Source organism: Triturus cristatus, chromosome 4_2, assembly GCF_964204655.1.
Source record: "Triturus cristatus chromosome 4_2, aTriCri1.1, whole genome shotgun sequence".
Classification (NCBI taxonomy): Eukaryota; Metazoa; Chordata; class Amphibia; order Caudata; family Salamandridae; genus Triturus; species Triturus cristatus.
This window is the reverse complement of record NC_140586.1, coordinates 482,483,012-482,505,795: the sequence shown is the minus strand read 5'-3', so window position 1 is coordinate 482,505,795 and position 22,784 is coordinate 482,483,012. Positions and strand designations below refer to the sequence as shown.

Here is a 22,784-nt window from a genome sequence, read left to right as displayed (position 1 = left end):
GGGGCTGCTGGGCACTCGCACCTTTGCACTACGTGAACCTCTGAAAGCGGCAGATTTGAAGCTGTGTCTGCTTGTGTGCTGCAAAGGTCCAGCCCGCACGGCACATCTAACGTATGTCCTCATGGTTTTGTTTGGAAGTGGCCACTTCATGAAACGTCGTATTTTGGTACCGAGGCTCTGGTGATCTCCGCAGTTTCAGCTTTGGTCGTCCAAACTGGCTGCAAGTATACAAACAAATGAAGTGCCCCTATCCTTTCTCATGGTTGCCAAGTGCTCCCACATCAGGTCAGAACATGAGTATGCTTTGACACTGTAGCACATCACACATTTGATGTTTTCTTTTTTTGTGCCTAAACTTACAGTTAAAGGCGTAACTACCAGCCCCAGAATGCAACATTTTCAGGCTTGTTTCGCTTTTAAGAGGATGGGATTTCTTTAATACATGTTTACAATTTTGGAAGGAAATCCCAGAATGCAACCGTCTGGACTGCTGCATTGTAGGACTTGAAGTTTGTCCAACATTATAATAGCCCCGCAGCCCCTGTTTAATGGTATTGTTTTAACATTTCGTCTGTATCCATATTTGTTTTTTGTCATCTTATTGATATTTATACATATTTGTTTTGTGTTCTGAGAATGAATACAATGATATATTTCCACATGTATTTAACTGTATGTAACTGTATGTATTTAACTCTTAGAGGTGCACTCATACATGGATCCATCCACCTGCAGACAACAAATTTGAAAACAGGATAGGCGATTCGCACAAAGTAACCAAAATTCTCAGCTTACGTTATCGTCTTTAGTGGAGCACACCTCATGCTACTGGTGTTACTTAATACAACTGAGAAGTTTCGTCAGTCTGAGCACTTTACACAGACATGAGTCTGAATCAGATTTTGGTTATGTTGTATGGTATTGTCCTTCAGTTACTTTCCCGGTCTGGCGGTGCGGTCTTATTCCTTGAGCCATGGGTATATGATTTTAGTGTGTAGTGGCTGAGGTCAACGGGTTAACCCTTTGATTACTTATGAGATAGATTGGAGGCAGGGTCGGACTGGGACAGAAACTAGGCCTGGGCACCAAAATAAAAGTGGCTCCAGTAGCAAATAAAATACCTAACAGGCATTTGCAATGCAACAGGTCTACCATTTGGGAGAGTTTGAGCTATTGACATTGCAGTCATTGCTTACGAGAAGCAAGGCTGGCAGTAATGGCGCCTCTTTTACTGCCAGCCTTGCTTCTCGTAAGCAAGGACTACAAGTACAAAGTACAAGTGCGTGTTTACGCACCACGTGCAGGTTTTCAATACACATAAATAAAAGGCATAGTCATTTACAATGCCAGTAGCTCAAACTCTCGCAAATGCGAGACCTATTGCATTGCAAATGCTTGTTTTGTTTGTTTTTGCTTTGTGTTATCTGCAAGGGTGACATCATAAGTTATGGCATGCATTTTGTGCGTTACTAAGCATTACTAGCAAATATCAGTGGTTTTATGAATTTTCAGAACCATTAACAGTTTTTAACGGTGCTTTATTAAATATACTTATATATGTCCACTGAAAATTCAAAGAAACGATTAAAAATGTATGTGTTAAAAAGATCGAACATCTGTGCATATTCACATAAAAAATAAATGAGCGGAAGCAGTATCTTGTGTTGCATTACTTTGAATTAAAATCATAGTTTAGTTTAAATAACATAATTTGATTAACTGTCGTTGCCTAGATGGAGCTTGACTGATTCTTAGTTCATTATTTGTGATGAGGCGCTAACCTCGCTTGCAAAGCTTCTCACTCTGTGTCGTCCATCTGAATGCATTATTGCCTCCTGGTCATTCGCGTGTAATAATACATTCTAATCTTGCTGCGCTGTCCTTTACCATTTACTGGTTCATATTTTTTATCACGTGGGTCAATAATTAATGTGACAAGGATCGTCAGCTGTACTCTGTTGTTTCCGTAGGTGGTCCTGGCTCCGGCAAAGAGGGCCTGTGTGAGAGGATGGCGCAGAAATACGGAGTCACCCATCTATGTGAAGCAGATCTGCTCAGAAAAGAAACTGCGTCATCCTCCGAGAGAGGCCGGCTCCTCAGAGACTTCATGGCGCGTGGCGAGCAGGTGCCAGGGGTAAGCTGCAGCTTCATTTACAGTAGCATTCAGCACACAAGTGATTACAAAAAAGTGGTTTCTTTACCTGTGATTCAGCAACTGTGGTTTGTGAGGTAAACCCGAACTAGCCCTTATGAAGAGGGTTAGTTTGTAAACTTTTTATTAACACATGCGGTAAACTTTTAAAGCGTCTCATTCATTAGTGTGATAGTTGCTAACTGCAGGTTAAAAATGTGTGTATTGCACGTGAGTAATCTCGAGAATAAAGCAGGAGATGGTGCTGACTGGTGTGACCCAAGTGGCAGTAAAGAATGCTGAGCCTCTTCAGCTGTTCATTGGATTTAAGTGACACATAAATGATAAAATGCCTCCTGCCATATGTCATATATAGAATTATATATGGGTAATTGTGAATTACGGGGATGTTTTCTACTGCGGTATTCTGGGTGACATCAAATAGATAAGAACAAAGCTGGAGTTTATGATGTTACTCAGATCCCCGAGGTGAAAAACATCCCTGTAGTTCACTTTTTATAATTTTATATTATGAATGACCCCTAAAATTATCTGCCTATACTTTCAACTGCTACACGGAGGCAGAAAGATAATGGGGGGAGTCATACATAAGTTGGACTTTCTTACTGGTCCCAAAGGAAACACGTATTTGCAATGCAAATTGGTCTAGCATTTGTGAGACCTAGAGGTATTTGTGATGTAAATGACAGTGTTTTTTATCCATGTGTTTTGGACTGGCGTGTAGTGGATGTATGCAGTGTGGAATTATGTGGGTTGGATTGAAATTGTCAGTTGTGGAATTGTGTGGTGTGTAGTGGAATTATGTGGCATGGTGTGCAGTGGAAATATGTGGATTGTAATTATGTAGTGCTGAGCATACTAGAATTATGTGGAGTTTAATTGTGTGTTAGAGTGTAATTATGTGGAATGACATTTTGTGTTGTGGAGTGGTATGTTGTGGAGTTTAGTTATGTGGTGTGCTGTTGAATTTTGTGGCATGATGTGGAATTCTATGGTGTGGATTGGATGTATGTGGTGTGTTACATAATTGTGCTGTTGAATTGAAATATGTGGTTTGGTGTTGAATTATGTGGTGTGGAATGGAAATGTATAGAGTTGAATTGTGTGAAGTGGAAGTGTGTGCCGCTGAGTGAAATTATGCTGATTGGAATTATGTGGCTTGGTGTGGAGAGTATATGTGTGGATTGTGTTACTAAGTTTAAAAATTATTAAACATAATTACAACGAAAGCAGCCTTTCATTGCACACACATTTACAAAACCTTATAATAATATGCAAAGACTTGTCCGAATTTCGAAATGAAACCATGCAGAGTGAACCCCCAGGGACATTTGTGTCAATGAATTGTACGAAGGGCATGAACAATGTGGGGTGATGCTTTGGTTGCTAATGGTGCTGGGGCTCTCCACCACTGTGCTTCTAAACACATTTTGCAATGGGAATTCACAAACCACAGCAGATGTGCAGTACCTGCTGAGCTACCTCCAGGCATTGGCAAAGCCAATAGGTCTCGACAATGCGAGATCTATTAGCTTTGTCAATGTTAATGTGTTTCAGCATTTCATGGCTAGATGGTAAGAGTTCCTAGGCAGATGCAGCACCCACATCTGATGCACCGTTTCTCCTTTACATAATCAGGGCATAAACACCAGCATTAGTTCCACCCCATGAGGCACTTCCCTTGTGAGTGGATGTAAGAGACAGTGCGCATGCGCCTCAAATGGAGGTAGATGATAGGTGGCACTGCAGGGAAGAACAAGTGCAGGACTGTTATGAAGAAGAGAGTCCTGGTGCAAACTGCCATAAAGAAGAAATGACACAGGAAGAGAACTGCCATAGAGAAGAGTCCAAGGAACATCAACGAGGAACATGTTACACGGTTGTTATATTTGTTGTTCTGGCAATCAAAAAAGTGCTATAAATAATCTTGCTTCGTTCCATCTGAGATTACCATCAAGTGATCACAAAATCTAAGCATGGCTTGGAACAGAGAAGTGTAAGTTTTTCTTATGTACAGCATGGGGCAATGTATCTGCCTATTTCAGTTTTTGCCAAGGCCTTTTTGATGTTACAAAAATGTTATGTATAATGTACTTACTCTAGGGCAGGGGTCTCCAACGAGTAGCTCGGGAGCTACTGGTAGCTCACCCGCACCCTCAGAGTAGCTCTCAGAGGTGTAGTCAAGCATCTCATTCAGAGAGTCTGTGCATATTAAAGAACGCAATACTGCTAATCTCAAGGCCCTTAGAGCAGTGGTCTTCAAACTGTGGGGCGCGCCCCCCTGGGGGGGCGTGGAGACATCTCAAGGGGGGCGCCAGTTGACCATTTGAAACCATCGGTACTGCATGCTCCTTCACAGACTGCATCCACTTGCTGAATGCGGTTAAAGTAATATCTATTGTAGGATAACTGGGCGTGATTTACAGGTGATGGGTTGTATAAAATGCGCAAGCTCTGCTCGGATGGGGCAAATCTGCCTTCAGTGGGATTGCTGATGACTGAATTACCGCCAGCAGAACCGTACTACGGTCATTTAAATTACAGAAAAATAAACAAGTTGTTGCTTATATAAACTACGTGCATCTGTCAAACTGTTAAAACGTGAGAAACACTGCCCCGTTTACTGTACAATGGCATTCAGCGACATTAGGAATCAATCATGCATCACCCCATTGAAAGGCCGGCCCTCCTGCCTCACTCTTATCGCAGTGCCTCGTCAAGATCATCAGTATGCTCAAAAGTAACCAATTACACATTTCCAGCACTTATTACAGGCTGCAACCATGGTGTGGGACAGAAATGTTTCACAGAGGCACCAGTTATTGCAAATATTAGCTCCACAGGTCCTGATGCTCTTAGGTAGATCCCGCCTTGTATACACAAACATATTTCATGTAAATACTGTTTTAACGCCTTTTCTCTTTTGCTTGGCGGTAATATTTCAATTTGGTTGGAGGCCGCAGCTGGGTTGGCAAAGGAGGTACAGCGTCTAGAGCGCCAAACATCTAATGCGATTCTTATTGTTTTCAAACCATTGCAAACTATTTAAATAATTATATCGGGCAATATAATTTTAAAGGCGCAGTTTTCACAGTTATCTACCTATAAAACATAAAGACAATCTAAACATGTAGAACAGTCAACTGTTTGTTACTTTAACATTACATTGCAGTGCTCGAAAATTCTCACACTCAAAAGTGATCTGTCATATAAGTTTAAATATGAAAAATTATCTTCACTAAAAGTCACCTAATGAGTAACATAAAAGAATCATTTATGTCTTGAGAAGCTTTATACATTTCCAGAAATTGTACATTTGCATTAATGGGACATTGTTGACTTCAAGGATGATCTATAATATTTTCTCCTTTATGATTGGCTGATGCACGGAAATTCAAGCATCTGGGCAGACGTGTAGTTTTATTGATAGAATATGGCATTTATTCATGCCGCGTTTTCGTGAAGTTAAAAAGAAGTTTGCATACTCAGCAGTGGCCATTTGAACCAGGTGCCTAGATAAAATATGGTTATCATGGGTGAGGTGAGGATTAGTCAACCTAACAGATATTTTCACTTGTGCGACACTGCTAGCGGGTGTATATTGGAAAAGAAACCAGCCACCTTCCATAATGCATCAGGGCTCACCAAATCATCAGTCTGTAGATTATTTTACAGCCATTCTTAAGAGAGCCATGCAAAAGTGTCGATAGTAATTTGTGAGCCCTGACATTTGAAAATGTAAGTGTATCGCCAGTGTTACAAGTTCCCCATCCCTTGTTCTTGTCTAGGGCTTTCAGACAGACCTTTTCATCCATAGGTCCGCCATTCACATTTTTTCCACTCTCTACAGCATACAGCAACGGGTCACTCTTGAGCCATTGGTGAACTTCACTATGAGTAGAAATAGTCTGCTAGCTCACAAAAGTTAGTTCCCTTCAGTGCCATGGACTAGGCAATTGGTGCCTTTTGAGACCCAAAAATATGTTTGCTTTCAGCCTTTTTCTTTTACATTACAGTTTTGAAAAGAACAAAAGAAGCCTTGACAAATCCAAAAGGTTAATGGCCAGCGCTAGATATACTGTCTTTGCCAATGGTTGTTTGATTAGCCTTGTGCCATTTCTTTAGTGAACTCGACAAACAACAGTGCCCTGTGGAGGATTCATCATGCTACCCAGCTATATGTCATCAGAGCTGTGAAATGGTCAACGCTCTGTAACTTTACCTATGCATGCGCACACATCTAAATATATGTACACAATGTTGAAAGTCAAAAGTAGTTGTTTATGATACATTACGGGTGATCATGTTGTGCTTTTATAATAACAAAAAGAAAAGTGAAACCAGTATATTGAAATTCTCTCACATAAATCACCAGGGAAATGTAAACATGAAAGGGGGTTAAGCTTTGTATGTTTTCTGATACGATCAAAGGGGATGTCAGCAAATGCCAAGATAAGAGGGTGGCAGGCTTTAACACTCTCAAGAAGCGGGGTCTGGGCCACACCCATGGAAGGGATGACATGATACATTTTGCTTCCGCTGAACTGCCACCCACCCCCCAGGGCCTCAGCTGGATACTTGCTTTGATTGTAGGACAGTCCTGCAAAGTACAGTTTCGAACAGTCTATTGCAATTAGGTCAGAGCAGGATATGGGTGCTTTGTACAAACATAAAACAAAGTGCACCAGAGTCTTTTTTGAACCTGTGCAAGGTTCATGTTTACTGGTCCCAAGCAAATTTAACATTTGCATGTTGGAATTTTGATCCCATATTTATGAACCTTAATATAAACTGCAGGTCCCAAACGCATTGGTGGGATACAAAGGGGAGTATTTTATATGGAGTTGAATACTTATACAGTACTTAAAGGAGTAAGTAATGGAGGAGGAAAAGGTAGAAAAAAGAAACACTCTGCCTAGGAAGAATGGAACATGGAAGTTTTTAGCTGAAGAAAGGAGGGTAGTTTATTTATTTATTTTTCCAGGTGTGTTTAGCTAAACATGACCCGTAAGTATTGGAACGCTTTACATTAGCTCCATTACATAAATTCACATTTATGTTTTCAAGCACGGGGAGGGTATTTTCCAAAAATCACAGGATGTTGAGCTGATGCCGTGAATAAACTTGATTCCTCAGTTCTCAAGTCGTCAGGGCCGGACTGGGAACCAAAACCAGCCCTGGCAAAGTGCTTGGCCGCCACCCCGCCCCCAACCCCCGGGGGGATGGGGGTGCGGCCGAGCTGTTTGCCACAGCCGGTTTCGGATGATTTCATTACAGCGGCCGATATTGCAGCTATGCTGCAAAAACGGCCCTGTACCAAAGTTGGACCTCAGGAGCCCAAAACCGGCCCCCAAGCCTGGGGGCTCACCGTGGAAATGCCCGGTGTCCTCTACGGCCAGTCCGGCCCTGCAAGTCGACAGCTCTGGCCAAAAGTCACATGCTCTTTAGTAGCTAGGGAAAAGGGGTTGGAACATTTGACTAGCTAACAGAAGGGCAGGTGAGTTACAAGGGAAAAGGGGGAAGAGGGTTTTTATAGGGGACAGGGTAATTAGTAGTGCTGGAAAATGGCATCATGTACTTACGTGCGGTGAAAAAAACGCAATAATCAAAACGATTGAGTCAACGATTGCCAATGGGCGGCATAGTGTGTATCAGCAACAAAGGAAAACAAGACATTTTGAAGAGAAGGGTTTTAAACAAATGCTTACGTTAAAAACAAGTGTGCTAGTTATTTGGATTAAGTGTGAGAAGGTAAAAGGAAAACAAAATACTATCTTCAATCTCGCTGCTCTAACACATCCTCTCTCTCTCATGAGCAGACAGCACCAATAAACAATAAAAAGATGAAACCTTCAACACCCAGCTGCTCCACAAGATGAGCGATGATAGGGAACCACAGGGGCACCCACAAATGACACACGGTGCGTGCCCGAACTATACTGCCATCATAGAAGCATACTACCCATTGGTGGAAATAAATAGGAAGTTCCTGACTTCAACGTGGCCATCCATTAGTTGTGCATGGAGTACAGCAATCAGTGAAAACGAACAGGGGAGCGGAAAGCTCCATTGCTTCTGGTTCCAATTAAGATAAAATGTACCGAAATAGCCATCCACAAACAAAGTAACACCATAAATTAATATAATAAAGAGTTTTATGTGCTAGAAAGAGCCTCTCCCCACCAACATTGATATTAGTGACTTAAAAGGTCCAGCAACACTTCTATCAAAAATGTACATATGAATAAATGTGTATAACAATTCAAAAGACGTTCTTGCAGGGCTAGCTTTAGCGCTGGTGGTACCTGGTTCGACAATGTTTGTTGGCACCCCCCCTATCAATGGTGGAGGTGGTGATCACCTCCACCGCACATTCCTTCACCACCAACACCTTTTAACAATACCCCTCAAGGCTCCATAAACACTAACTTTCAGATGCATTTAATTAGTTGTATAGCACTACTCATACCAATGTAGGGTGTCAGAGCACTTTGCATCACACACACATTACACAGAGACAATCAATCATATGTGTATCAATTAGTGTACAGGTAATGTCACATAAGACAGAGGGCCACAGGGTGTCGGAGTCACAAGTCGTGCATATTGGTAAGCAGCATTGTTAAAGAATGCTTGGGTTGGAGAAGCACAAACTCAGAATTAAAAATTGAACACCATAGTTGGGGGTTCTCTTAAATAAGAAGAATCGATTTCTACCCATAAACTCTTTTTGCAACATTAATATATGCTCTAATCTATACTTTGCAGTGTGCATACAGCTCTTTCATGACAGTTATAAATTCGCTGTTCTATATTAGGATTTTAGCTTATAAACTGCAAGCAAGAAAGGGATGTGTCTTATAAAAGCAGTAACCCACCGACCTATTGACATTTATAAGCATTTTGTGAGCAGCATGGTACACTTTCTTTGCAACAGGCATATTATCACCATGTGCTACATTATGATGAGTCAAAACGTCCACTAGACAAAACTCCGATCTCTCCAGCAAGAACCGTAATCAGCAGAGTTATCTTGACATTTTTATTGTTGTCTGGAAATTGCTGGAGGCCAGGAACAGGGCAGCAGTTGCTTTTAAAAGCATATTAAACTTGCAAACAAGGCCCCCCCTGAAGTCAATACCCAGTGTGGTGGCAAGAAAGAAAGAAAGAAAGAAAGAAAGAAAGAAAGAAAGAAAGAAAGAAAGAAAGAAAGAGAAAAGAAGAAGAAAAATGGAAGAAAGAAAGACGAAAGGAAGGCAAGAAAGAAACCGAAAGAAAGAAAAAGACAAGGACATTAGAAAGTAAGAGAAACAAACAAAGAAAACGGGAAAGGCAAGAAAGGAAGAAAGAAGGAAAAAAACAGGAAACAAAGTAAGAAGGAACCACAGAAAGAGAAATTAAGGAAATTAAGAATCCTAGAAGGAGGAAAAAAGGAAAGAAATGGAAGAGGAACTAAAGAGGAGCAAAAGAAAGGAAAGGAGGAAAGAAAGAAGCAAAGAAGGAAAGAAAGAATGACAGACAGGTTTCCAAAGTTAGAGCACCCTCATGAGCTGACATTTAGAGTTTATGTGAGCTGCTGGTATGGCTGTTCCTCTAAAATAGGGAAGAAACCTACAGGAACTATGCTGCAAGTTTATCAAGCTAAAAGCCTGGCCATAGCCAACTACAGCAGTGAAATTTGGGGATACACTGCCTTAGATTCCCTGCAGGTAGTGGAGAACGACTTCCTGAAAAGCTTACTATGTGTCCCTCGTGGAACCTCTAACTTAGTGGTCCACGAGGAACTAGGGGTCCTCTACTTAAGTGATGCTCTTGCCCTGCGTCCCTTGATTTTCTGGCTCAAGTGTTGGCTGAATAAAGACCTAACTCTTAACCATCTAATAATAAGGGAGTATGATAACTCGGCCCGTATCCCCTGGCTTACGTATATTAAAAAAAAACTTTGAAGGGATAGAGCGGGGTGATTTATTCACCAACCCTGAGGCCATCGTCAAGAAGGATGTGGAATTTACTTAACAGCCTTTCTGACATTTAGGAAAGTGGACAGGGAAGCTAAGGAGGTGCTGAAACTTAAGGTCCGGATGTACTTAACGCTTAAAATAACCCCGATGACGGAACCTTATCTTTTGGGGTCTCTTGTCATCACATGAGAAGTTTTTGCTAACTAGGTTCTGGATGAACCTCTTCCACTTTTTGTTAGCTAGTCCTAATGGTTTTAGTAGTGGTCAAGCGCTAGCTCCCTGCGGCTGCGACGGTCTGTCTCCGCAGGATTTGCTGCACTTTTTGTTTTTATGCAAACTCTATGAGATTCCCCGTAAGCACTTCCTGGTTCCCATTTTAAAAAGAATGAATTTTAAACAGGCTCGCCCGGCCCTTCTGTATCTCCAACTTTTGAAAGAAGACTGTATTTTTTTTATAGTAGGGTTTTTAAAAGCTTAACACAAAGTATGAGAGGCAACGCAAGAATAAAGTAGCTAGTATAGTGTGATATTACAAAGTTATCATAATACACATAGAGCTGAATAGTTTTTCAAATTTCTTCTTTATTGCAATGGTGTTGTCATATCCACAGCCAACGCGTTTCGCCCAAACATGGGCTTCTTCAGGGCTGTTAAAATCATACAAAAAGTCATATCAGATTTATTCATAAAAACATGTTAAATGAACAGACAACTATGAACCTAATTTTAGCGAAGAATAGAAACCTTAAGCCAAGGTACCAGCTTTTGCATCAGGGCCGAAAGCCTACCCGTAGCGAAAACCGAAATGCCGTGAATGGGAAAGGTCAGAGTGAAGAAGTTTTTTAGAATGTGAATGCAAGAGACAATCATCACCGAAAAAAGTGTAGGAAAAAAGAGAAATAGTCCACAGTGCAAATAGGACTAATGAAGAAGTGATCAGAAAATAACACCTAGGAACCAAGAATGTATATCCTGATGCACAAATCGCTTACCAACGAATCAAGCTGTCGAACTTAGTGGCGCAGAATTGTTCAATTGCAGCAATGTAGAAAGTTCCCAATATGCAAGAGTCTAGAGAGCGTAAAAAAGAAGAAGCGTGGTTGGTATATCTATATTGATCAATGCCGAAATTTGCAAAGGAAGATGTCATTATTTCTGTCAGTCCACAGTCGTTACATCGACGACATCATCATAGTATGGACAGGAACTGAATTGGAATTTAAAGAGTATTTTAATTTCTTGAATCAGAACACTTTTAATGTGGCATTTACCATGGAGGCGTCTCAAACCTCTATTTACTTCCTGGATCTCGAACTTTATGTTCTAGACAATAAAATACACAGTACCTTACATAGGAAAGACACTGCGGTCAACAGCACGTTACACTACAGCAGTGTGCACCCAGCATCCACCAGAAATTCTATACCATATGGTGAGTTGGTTCGTATCAGAAGGAACTGTAGCGAAGACAAAAACTTTAGACACCAAACCACACTGGCGATGAATAGACTACAGAAGAGAGGATATCAGCAGGTCATTTTGCAGAGAGCAAAGAACAGGGCCATGTCTTTGAGAAGAGAGGAGTTACTCAAGAATACTAACAGATCCACTCACAGACAAAAAGAGAGACTTGCTTTTATTACAACCCATTCTACATTGAATCGAGAAGTATTTAAGATCTTAAATAGGCATTGGTCTATTCTTAAGGGAGCACCAGGTGTCAACAACATCATTACAGACAAACCATCTCTGACTTTCAGGAAAAGTAGAACTATCAGAGATGATCTCTGTCCAAGCTATACGTTGTCTCAGTCATCTAAGTCTAGCTGGCTACAGAAACCGTTGGGATTCTATACCTGTAGTTCCTGTAACATTTGTTCTTTGGGATGTAACAAAACCACAACATTCAGTTACAACTCACAAAAGCAACATAAAATCTATCACTTTATCAATTGTCTCACCTGTTATGTAGTTTATGTCTTGATCTGTGGATGTGGGAAAATATATGTTGGCAGTACAGTCAGACCCCTAAAAATCCGTATACAAGAACATCGGAGAGCTGCCCTACATGGGGATACCGCATATGCATTGGTGACACACAATTGCATTGTTGGGGTAGACAGATCCAAGTTCCGCTTCCATGGTATTGATGTAGCCCTGCCCACAACAAGGGGTGGGGATAGAGAACTCAAACTGAGACAACTGGAAGCCAGATGGATTTGTACGCTACGTTCGGTAACAAAGGGGTTCAACAGTGACAATGAGATGCACTATTTTCTCTAACTTAGAACTAGCAAGTAGCATTTGAAACTTGTCCATAGTTATACTTTAATCTGTTTTGTATAACACCTCAATTACATATATGCTTTATTGCGTCAACTATAAGCTTGTATTTACATATCCCAATGTTATACTAACTGTTTATTTAGAAGTGCTAGTGTCATATGAAACAGGAATGGCACACTCACTGTACACTGTCTGTATGTTGGCCCTTTTATCCGTTCTTATAGTATTGCTTGTTAAGTGCTGTACTGACCTATTTCATCCAACTGGTTGTTTACACACACTACTGCGGTATTGTATGCTAACTTTTTGTCTGTAACTTGACGCGTAAATGCATTACGCTTTTTCAGCGCTGAACTCTTTGACTGTAAAGTACTAATGGATGCTTTTCATTATGTTTTCACTTCCTTCTGACTCTACATGCTTCCTATCCTTCTACTTAACTACATTATAAACTAATCTTCGTGGAGGTTGTCAACGCTTAAACACTGTTTGTGAATATTTTACAAAAGTGAGTGGGAATGTCTCTTCGAGACGCTACCTTCATAGCTCTGTAAACTTAGACCTGAAATCATTGTTAATCGCTTATCTTGATCTTGGTAATTCTGGACTTAATATGATCTCTTCGTCGCAATATGAACTTTGTGGACCCTTCCTTATTTTGATAAGCACGAGGCCCGTTGTTATGAACACTGGACCTGTTATCATGTGCCTTTGATTGCCTGACTTACCTTACTTGTCAACACTTATAGGCGGTCGGGATATCTTACATTTATTTTCAATTTTTGCAGTAACCAAGTCTCACACACGCTTGGTCAGTTATAACCATTCGATTATGGCTAAACTCTTTGTTAAATTTCTTAACTTATTTACTTACATTGCCCACACTACTATATGCTCCGTTGTTACGTCGTACATGTGTGAGAGGCCAACTCTAGGCGTAATGTGCTTATTACTATCTCTTTGTATCCTTTAGCTGTAAACTGTATGTGTTACTTTGGTACGCACACAGGTTTTATTCAACTCGGGCGGTATGATTTTGTACAGTGATAAGATACTGTAAATCAGGATGCCATTGTCAATTATGTTCATGGTATTTGAACCGTTAACTTCCCAGACGATTTGTGCCGTCGTTACAAGTGTTAACAGTTTCTGAATTTTTAAACCAATCCAAGATGGAGGCGTAGGGGTATTACTTGAATGGACATTTAACTATGTTTGAATATTCAGCCCAATCACTTATCTTCATACTTATGATCATCTTTACTCATATAGAATCTAAATAAATGAAGATTCGTTCGTATTGTCTAAAACATTTGGGCAAGCTTTGACACATGACTGGCGTCGTATGTAATGTCTTATATACTCGTCAGAAACGGAACTAGTCAAAGATGGCGGGGACTGGGCCAGAAGTGGTTCTGACACATCTACGTCACTTCCGTTTCTCGGGGATTTGCTGAGAACGCCTCGTACTCACTCATAAATACGGGTGGCTTTTTTTAATTGATTGATTACCGATCCTACACGACGGTGCTTCGTAACTACGTTGACGACTCCAGTGAACTGTTTGATATTACGCTTTTCATGTACTAAGGTATTTGTGCGACTCAGTCGGGGTATATTGGTTTCGGTAGTGGGCATTTGTACGCTAACGGTTTTTGTCTCAGATCATGAGAGCTTACGTGCCCTAGACATACTTTTTGCATTTGTTGTTTTAAATTTTGTTAACTTTTATTATGGTACTCAGAAAGTCACTGTGTAATAGATGTGCACTAATGCACGAGCTATGTATGAAAATCGCCCTTTTCACTGAGGGATTCTCGTTCGAGGGGTCTGCTGTGTGTGGTGACATCGTTATATTACGATAATTACACACAATACGTCGCTGCATCTTGCAGCGTTTATAATCTGCCGTTTGGACGTACACCTGCTTGTTGATTTAGTATCACAACTTGCAGGATTGGGTGGCTAGACTGTGTGACCGTTAATACGGACATATGGTTCGAATATACCTACAGCTTAACATACCGAATTTTGGTTGTTTCTCGAATTCTGTTTGATAGCGCATCCGGCTTCCTCATCATTAGGGTTGGGAGGCTGAGTTTTGCAATTGTCATGACTGAAAAGTGCATTATTGTATGAATACTTTTAATTCACAATCATTGTTTTCTTTTGTTTATGATATTCCACTTTGGTGTTTATCAGGGTCTGTTCACTGTTGGAACAATACAGCTTGGACTACTCTGAATTACTGTTGCTTTGAATCACTTTCCATCGTCTATGCTTGTCTACCGGCCGTATTATTATAATTCGGTAAGGACATCAAGTATTAAGGCTGTATGTATGCCTATAATGTACTGGGTGACTGTATAAACGACTGTGTGACTGTATGTGCACATTCTGTCATGCTTTGAGTCTCTATACGTTTCTATTCTAATTCGGATAACTCCGACACCAATACTTTGAGTCTTATTCCTAAAGGTTAGGGACTGTGGACTGACAGAAATAATGACATCTTCCTTTGCAAATTTCGGCATTGATCAATATAGATATACCAACCACGCTTCTTCTTTTTTACGCTCTCTAGACTCTTGCATATTGGGAACTTTCTACATTGCTGCAATTGAACAATTCTGCGCCACTAAGTTCGACAGCTTGATTCGTTGGTAAGCGATTTGTGCATCAGGATATACATTCTTGGTTCCTAGGTGTTATTTTCTGATCACTTCTTCATTAGTCCTATTTGCACTGTGGACTATTTCTCTTTTTTCCTACACTTTTTTCGGTGATGATTGTCTCTTGCATTCACATTCTAAAAAACTTCTTCACTCTGACCTTTCCCATTCACGGCATTTCGGTTTTCGCTACGGGTAGGCTTTCGGCCCTGATGCAAAAGCTGGTACCTTGGCTTAAGGTTTCTATTCTTCGCTAAAATTAGGTTCATAGTTGTCTGTTCATTTAACATGTTTTTATGAATAAATCTGATATGACTTTTTGTATGATTTTAACAGCCCTGAAGAAGCCCATGTTTGGGCGAAACGCGTTGGCTGTGGATATGACAACACCATTGCAATAAAGAAGAAATTTGAAAAACTATTCAGCTCTATGTGTATTATGATAACTTTGTAATATCACACTATACTAGCTACTTTATTCTTGCGTTGCCTCTCATACTTTGTGTTTATCATTATTGTTTATGGTCTTTTAAGCGGCTGACTATTTGAGGTGGGCAACGCACGCATTACTCATAAGTGACTTGTTCAGGCAGTGCAAATGTGCTCAAACCCAGCTGCTTACTTCTCATATGTTTAATGGTTTTTAAAAGCTTCTCTGAAATCCAGGACTTGTATGGATGTGTAATGTTGGTACCACTAGGCATCTTTATTATTCCAGCTGATTCACTAGCGGTACAGAAAAATTGCTTTAAACTATGTATCAATTCCTTTTTAACTGTTTTAAACATCTGTATTTGTGTAACTTTTATGGTTTTACAAACAAAAACCGAATAAAGTTTATTTGAATTGAATTGGTATGGTGTGAAAAAGCAGCACTCAGGCTATTTTCAAAGGAATTTACAGCAGCATTGGTAGGATTAAGGAAGTGATAAAGCTGTAATGTGTCCTGTTCTCTCATTTGCTATCACAAAGGTAACACAAAGTTTAAAAAAAACACTGGCACTGAAGAGATCTGCCTTGTATGCGGATGTGCTTCTTGTGAAAGGACTAGCGGTCAGATGTACAAAGCTTTTTTTGCAGTCGCAAAACGGGCTGTTTGTGACCACCAAAAACTTTTAGTAATGTACAAAAGGCAAATTGCGTTTTTTACCAAATACCGATTCAGTATTTGGATGGGGCGTCCCTTCCACATATCGAATCAGAATTGTAGGTAATAATGTTTAGCGACAACTTACAGTTGCAAAAAAGTAATACTTTACCTCCAGTTTAAAACTGGAGTTTACCCATTCGCGGAGGGGGCGTCCATTCAAATACCCAATCAGAATGGAATGTATTAATGTTTTGCGACCAAATTCCAGATGCAAAACAGTAATACTTTACCAGTGAAGGGCTAGGGGTCCCCTGGGCACCCCTTCCTCTTTAAGAATGTTAAAAAAATGAAGCTGAAAAGTTTAATTTGTACTTTTACAAGGAAGACAGGCTACATTAAAAAAATATGTATATATTGTTCCATTAAAAAGCAGTCACAGACATGGTGGTCTGCTGACCTCAGCAGACCACCATCCCTATGATGACTTTGATTCTTAATGTCTCTCAAATTGTGACCTACCTCATTAATATGCATACGGTAGGTCTATTTGCGACCCTTTAGGAATCTCTAATCAAACTCAAAAGAGTTTCAACATTAGTTATACCTATTTCCTAATTGCGGTTTGAAGAGAATGCAATTTGGAAATTGGTATTCTTAATGTTTCTGGCCCTGAATGTACTCACTCAAAGTGAAGTTAGCCTTGGCTGAACTAAGCTAACTTGTTTCCACATGCTGTATGATGTAGTGGGTAGAAGCAAAATGTGAATGACACAAGAACAGGTCGATGGACGAATAGAGGTGGCTTAGCCCCTTTTTGTAAGTATAGTATACATATAATTTTTGTAAAATCAAAAGGGTTTTGGCGAACACTAAACCGTAAAACAAAATAATGAACTTTTACACCCACCACTCTATGTCTATTCTCTTCCCTCTCCTTGAGAAGCTGTGCTGTAAAAGGCTGTCACAGAGCCCAGCCGGAGCAGCCTGAATTTACGATGTAGCAACAGTGCGTTACAAGTTCTGTTACCTGTTATTGCTATGTTATAGCAGTAAACGACTGGATTTAGAATCCAGTCATTCAAGATATTGGCTCACTATGAGAGCTAGACATAACGAAGATATAATATATGTGATCCTGCAATCCCTGTAGAAACACCCATCTCTTTTTCTTTTATAACAGGTGACTTGTTACACACCTAATTGCTTTTGATAACAGAATGTCAAATCTCAATGTCTGCTGCCAGAGACAGGACAGACAAGGTGAAAGGCAGGACACATTGTTTTCTTGAGGATCTTTGGGGCACTGAGTAATATATATTTTGGGGCCCTCTGTTTGTAACAACTTTGTATTGTATTCCTATGCTCTGCTAATTGAAGCATAGAGGGTGCCAAACAAGCAGGGCTCACACAAAACCCATTGAAACATGTCCTTCCCAGGGCCCCAAGAGTCCTTAAAATTAAATTGGGGAAAGAGATATATTCAGGGGGGAGGTAGATAGAGAGAAGGAGAGAGGTGGAGACACAGAAAATGCACACAGGCGAACTACAGAGAGACAAAATGTACTTTCCCAGGGTGCCCCTTGGAAGCTGGGGGCCCTGGGCAATTGCCCACTTTGTCCATGCCTTTAAACATCTCTGGCAGGATACAGAGAATTATTAAAGGTGTAGTTTAAAAAAATGAAATCGAAATGTGGCTATAAGAAATTGGGTCTCTAGTTGGTAGAGGTATGCACCCTTTCCAAGTAGGGACCGCAATCCTAGTCAGGGTAAGTGACAACACAATCCTAAATTACCCTGTGCTCACTCTCTGGTAGTTTGGCACAGAGCAGACAAGCTTAACTTAGAAAGCAATGTGTAAAGTATTTGTGCAATGCCTCATACAACAACCCAGTATATGCTCCACAAAAATTCTCCACAACAGTTTAGACAAATAAAGACCATTTATCTGAGTAAAATAAGACCACCACAACAAAAATTGAACATTTAGAAGTTGAAATATTGAATTTTGAAGAATTAAATGCAGTAAAGTGCTTAGAAGGAAGCAAGCAGCGCTAAAAAAGTGACTTTAAGTTAAGCTGGACTGGGTCAAGGTCAAAGTCAAAGTTTGGGCCGACATCTTGGAAGCGCAGGCTGGCCATAGGACCTCTGTTGGCCCCGGTGAACAAAGTACCTTTCATGGTCACTGTTATACCTGGCACCTTAGCGTGGGTCTCCCTTCCATTTTTTGCTGTTGCCTTATGTGTTTTTGCTGGTGTTAGTTGCTCAGGGCACTGTGCCACTGCTGTCCAGTGCCTCAGTGCAAGTGCTCCCTAATATAAATTGATGTATAATTTGTGATTCCATGATTGGTTGGTTTGGTTTACCTGTCAGACCCTAGTACAGTGCCCCAGGAGTGCCCAGGGCTTGTAAATCCAAATGCTGCTGGTGGGCTTGCAGCACTGGTTGTGCTATCCACAAAAGCAGCCTGTAAAAGTGTGTCTAAGGTCTGCCATTGCAGAGCCTGCGTGCAGTCTGGTACTGTCATCCTGAGTGGGCAAGTGCACCCACTTGCCAGTCCCTAAACCTTCCATTTTCTTCATATCAGACACCCCTATGGTAGGCCCAAGGGCAGGGTGCATTGTAAGGATAAGGTAGGACATGCCCTGGTGTGTGTGGCATGTTCTAATAGTGAATTACAGCTATTTTCGTTTTTCACTGGGCAGTTTGGTATTACATCTTATAATCTTAACTGACTCAGGGAACATGGTAGAAATTCGAATTTAGAATGCCTGAACTCAGAATGATAAAATACATCTTTTAGTGAAGTTGGTTTTAACATTCTGTGTTTGAAAATGCCACTTTTAGAAAGTAGGCATTTTCTTGTCTAACCATTCAAACCTGCTTCTGCTAGGCTGTGTATTCCCTGTCTGGAGTGTGACAGGGCTGGGGAATTCCAGGAGACAGGGTGAGGTGTCCCAGTGGTGAATAGAGAGATCTGAATCTAGATGGGTGGGAGGAGTTGCACCTGGGACCTCAATAGGGCTGTGCCTTCCCTCCACAATGCTGGCTCCACCTCCTGTGGTGCGTCTGATGTCTCTGCCCTGCACCCTGAAAGGAAAGGAGGAGTCAGGTAAACAAAGTGCTCCAGAACTGACCAGAACCGGTTTGAACAAGGCAAAGGCCTCTCTGCCCTCAGAGGACAAAGGATTTTGGGGTATAAGTATTGGGACCCTGATCCCAACAATTTAGATCACTTTGGGAAAACAAGAAGAACACTCTGCTAAGGAGAGGAACCAAGAAGAAGCTGAGGAGGAACTATCCCTGAAACTGGGGAATTGGCCTGCAGGGGTTGCCTACTGCCAAAGGGAGGAGAAAGGAACTTTGTGTGTACTTTTGCTCAACTTGTGAAGCATCTCCAAGGGCTTGGAAAAGAGCTTGCCTCCTGCTGAAGTCTTAGGAACAACAGACTTCACCCCCCAGCTCCCTAGAGTTCTTTGGAAGTGCCTGCTGCTGTTGTTGGTCCTTCTGAGGGACTGCGTGTCGCAGGGAGCTGGAAGCACGACTCAAGGAAGAGAAGCGTGCCGCCGTCGGAGCTGTTGTCGTCGCATCACGTAAAGTGAGTCGCCGCTGCAGCTGTCGCATCGAGCGGAAGCGTCTTGCATCATCCAGGAAGTCCCTCGCAACGCCAAAGAAGCGTGTCGCCATCGCAGCCATCGTAGCTGACGCATTGCACCGCATCAAAAGAAGAGTCTCGCATGGAGGAAGAAGCGTGTCGCCATCGCAGCCATCGTAGTTGTCGCATTGCACCACATCAAGAAAAGCGCCTCGCATCCACGGAGAAGCGTGCCGCCGTCGGAGCTGTTGTCGTCGCATCGCGTAAAGGGGTGTCGCCGCTGCAGCATCGCATCGAGCGGAAGCGTCTCGCAATGTCAGAGAAGAGTGTCGCTGCCAAGGCCGCTGTCGTTGCATCGTGTAAAGGGTGTTGCCGCTGCAGCTGAAGCATCGAATCGAGTCTTCTCGCAACATCGGAGAAGCGTGCCGCATCTGGAAGATCTTCACGTCTTTATTTCTTTGCACCAAAATCTTCAACACATCGACATCGTTGCAACACTTTCGTTGCCCTGCGTGTCGCATCTAAAAAGTACATTGACTTAAAGTGTCACATTTAAGAACTAAAGAGAACTAAGCAAAATTCTACCATCTAAATTAACAGCTTTGTGTATTTTTGTTGTTTAATGGTCTTGTGGTAAATCTATGTAAAGAATACTTATTTTTTATATAAAACCTGTGTGGTGTCCATCTGTAGTGTTGTCACTTGATTACTGTATGTGTTCACAAATGTTTTACACACTGCCTCTGAAATAAGCCTGTCTGCTCGTGCCAAGCTACCAAGGGGGTGAGCAGGGGTTATTTTAGGAGTGTTCCCCCTTACCCTGACTAGAGGCGAGGGTCCCTATTTGTCACAAGTGCATACCTGTGCTAACTAGAGACCCACAAGTCTAACAGTCACAAGCAATGAGATTCAACAATCTTCTACATGCAGAGAATGCGGTGTGTCGGATCCCATTCACGCAGGCAGGTTGGATGTGTCGCAGTCGAGCCTTGTTGTCGGGACCCCGGATCAACACTTCGATGTCGTCAAGCCTCGCAGTCGGGTCAATGCCCCAAAGTCGAGCCTCGCAGGTGGGTCACTGCGTCGAAGTCGAGTCTTGGGACCAGGACCTCGAATCGGTGCTGCATCATTGTCGAACCTCGAAGTCAGATCCTGTGTCGTTGTCAAGCTGTGCAGGGCTGTCTCTGGATTTGCATTGCTTCGGCATCGAAGAGCACAGCAGCAGTTCTGATCAGGATAGAGTTCACAATGTGTTATTTTTGTAGCAAAAAAGCTGCATAACCCACTTCGGAGGCCCAGAGCTTGGAGAGTGGACTTCATGCAATGGTACGACTCACAGAAGGCAGAGTCCAGCAGCACCTTCAATATTGCAGGAAGTCTTTGGTGCCCCTGAGACTTCAGAAAACAGGAGGCAAGCCAACAAGCCCTTGGAGATCACTATGAGGGAAGGCAGCATCCAGCTCTCCTTTAGCAAAGTCAGGGAGCAGCAGGCAGCAGCTCATCAAGCCGAAAAGCAGTCCTTCCGACAGAGGGTCAGGTCAAGATCCAGAACTGTCTGATATTTGGGGTCAGGGACCCAGTACTTGTAACCAAAAATGGCTTTGACATCAAAGGTTGGACCCTGCAGTGCACACAATCCCTTTCAGACCAGTCCTGTCTGCCAGGCTAACGCTAGGAGGTAAATAAGTGCTTTGTGTGTGGACAGGACACTACCTGTTGAAGTGTTAGTGTCAGCCCCTCCCATTCCTCCCTGCCCAGGAAGACCCATCAGAATGCAGATAAGTGCTCAGAATGCAGACGAGCCTCGCCTTCCTGTGTTTGTGGCTCTCTAAAGGGATTGCACAAAGTGTAGCTGTCACCTAACCCAGAGGTGTATTGGAGACAGGCTGTAAGCCACAAAAGAGGTAAGAACAGACAAATGTCCACTTTCTAAAAGTGGCGTTTCTAAAACAGTAACATTAAATCCAACTTGACCAGTAAAGAGGATTTATCAAGACCATTCCAAACATATTAAACATGGAAAAGCTACTCCTCTATGATCAGTTATTACAGCATAAAGGTGCATTAAGGAATCCCCTATGCTAGCCTATGAGAGATGTAGGCCTACCAGTTGTGAAAAACGAAATTGGTTGTTTGTCACTACCAGGGACATGGGAAACATAGCAGTACATGTCCTACCTTTTACGTACATAGCACCCTGCCATTGGGGTTACCAATGGCCTTACTTAGGGGTGACTTATATGTAATAAAAGGGGGGTTTAAAGCTTGGCAAGTAGTTTTGAATGCCAAGTAAAAGTGGCAGTAAACTGCACAGACAGGCCCTAAAGGGCAGGCCTGAGACAGGTTTGAAAGGCTACTTGTGTGGGTGACACAATCAGTACCACAGTGCCACTAGTAGCATTTAATTTACATGCCCTGGGTATATGGTATACCACTTTGCAAGGTACTTACACGTAAATTAAATATACCATAAAGGTGTAAGTCAATCAAAACATGTTTAAGGGAGAGAGCCCATGCACTTTAGCACTGGTTAGCAGTGGCAAGGTGCTCAGAGTCCTAAAACCAGCAAAACCTAGTACAGGAAAATAGAGTGAGGCAGACAAAAAGTTGAAGGAAGACAACCCTAAGGCTGTCAGGCCTAACATTGGATTTTCCTTGTATAGTTTTCCAGATGAATAGTGATAAGCAGAAAGGAGATATTTATGGCAACAAGCTATTTTTTGCAGACTTTAGATAATGATACAAAAAATTTAATCCCTCTTCATGTTCTACATTTTGAGCTACAGTGCCTTTTAAAAAAATATCCAAATAAGGTTTTTCTTTGGCTATAGAAAATTACTACTTTAATTACAAGAAATGAGGAACTGACAAAATTGTTTATATCAGATATTAATCGGTGCTACAATAGATCAACAGGAGTTTTTTATGGTTAATTTAAACATTGCAGTTAAATATGGACAGGCCTTCTCCATAAGTCAATAAACAAAGCAGTCAAATAACTTAGATAATAGGAGCTGCCCCTATAGCATGT

The 22,784-nt window shown here is 41.6% G+C and overlaps 1 protein-coding gene across 2 annotated transcripts in view; it reads left to right on the top strand.

The window, feature by feature from the left end:
- Window positions 1-22,784, top strand: part of AK5 (adenylate kinase 5) — a 2,642,541-nt gene that overhangs the window by 2,188,196 nt on the left and 431,561 nt on the right. The window contains exons 11-13 of one of the 2 annotated variants that reach the window (XM_085602039.1): window positions 1,971-2,134; window positions 14,984-15,062; window positions 15,408-15,726. In XM_085602039.1, the coding sequence (XP_085458165.1) occupies window positions 1,971-2,134; window positions 14,984-15,055 (236 nt within the window). In that variant the 3' untranslated portion in view covers window positions 15,056-15,062; window positions 15,408-15,726. Of the gene's footprint in view, window positions 1-1,970; window positions 2,135-14,983; window positions 15,063-15,407; window positions 15,727-22,784 lie in introns of those variants that run through there. The other variant, XM_085602038.1, reaches the window with a different exon arrangement.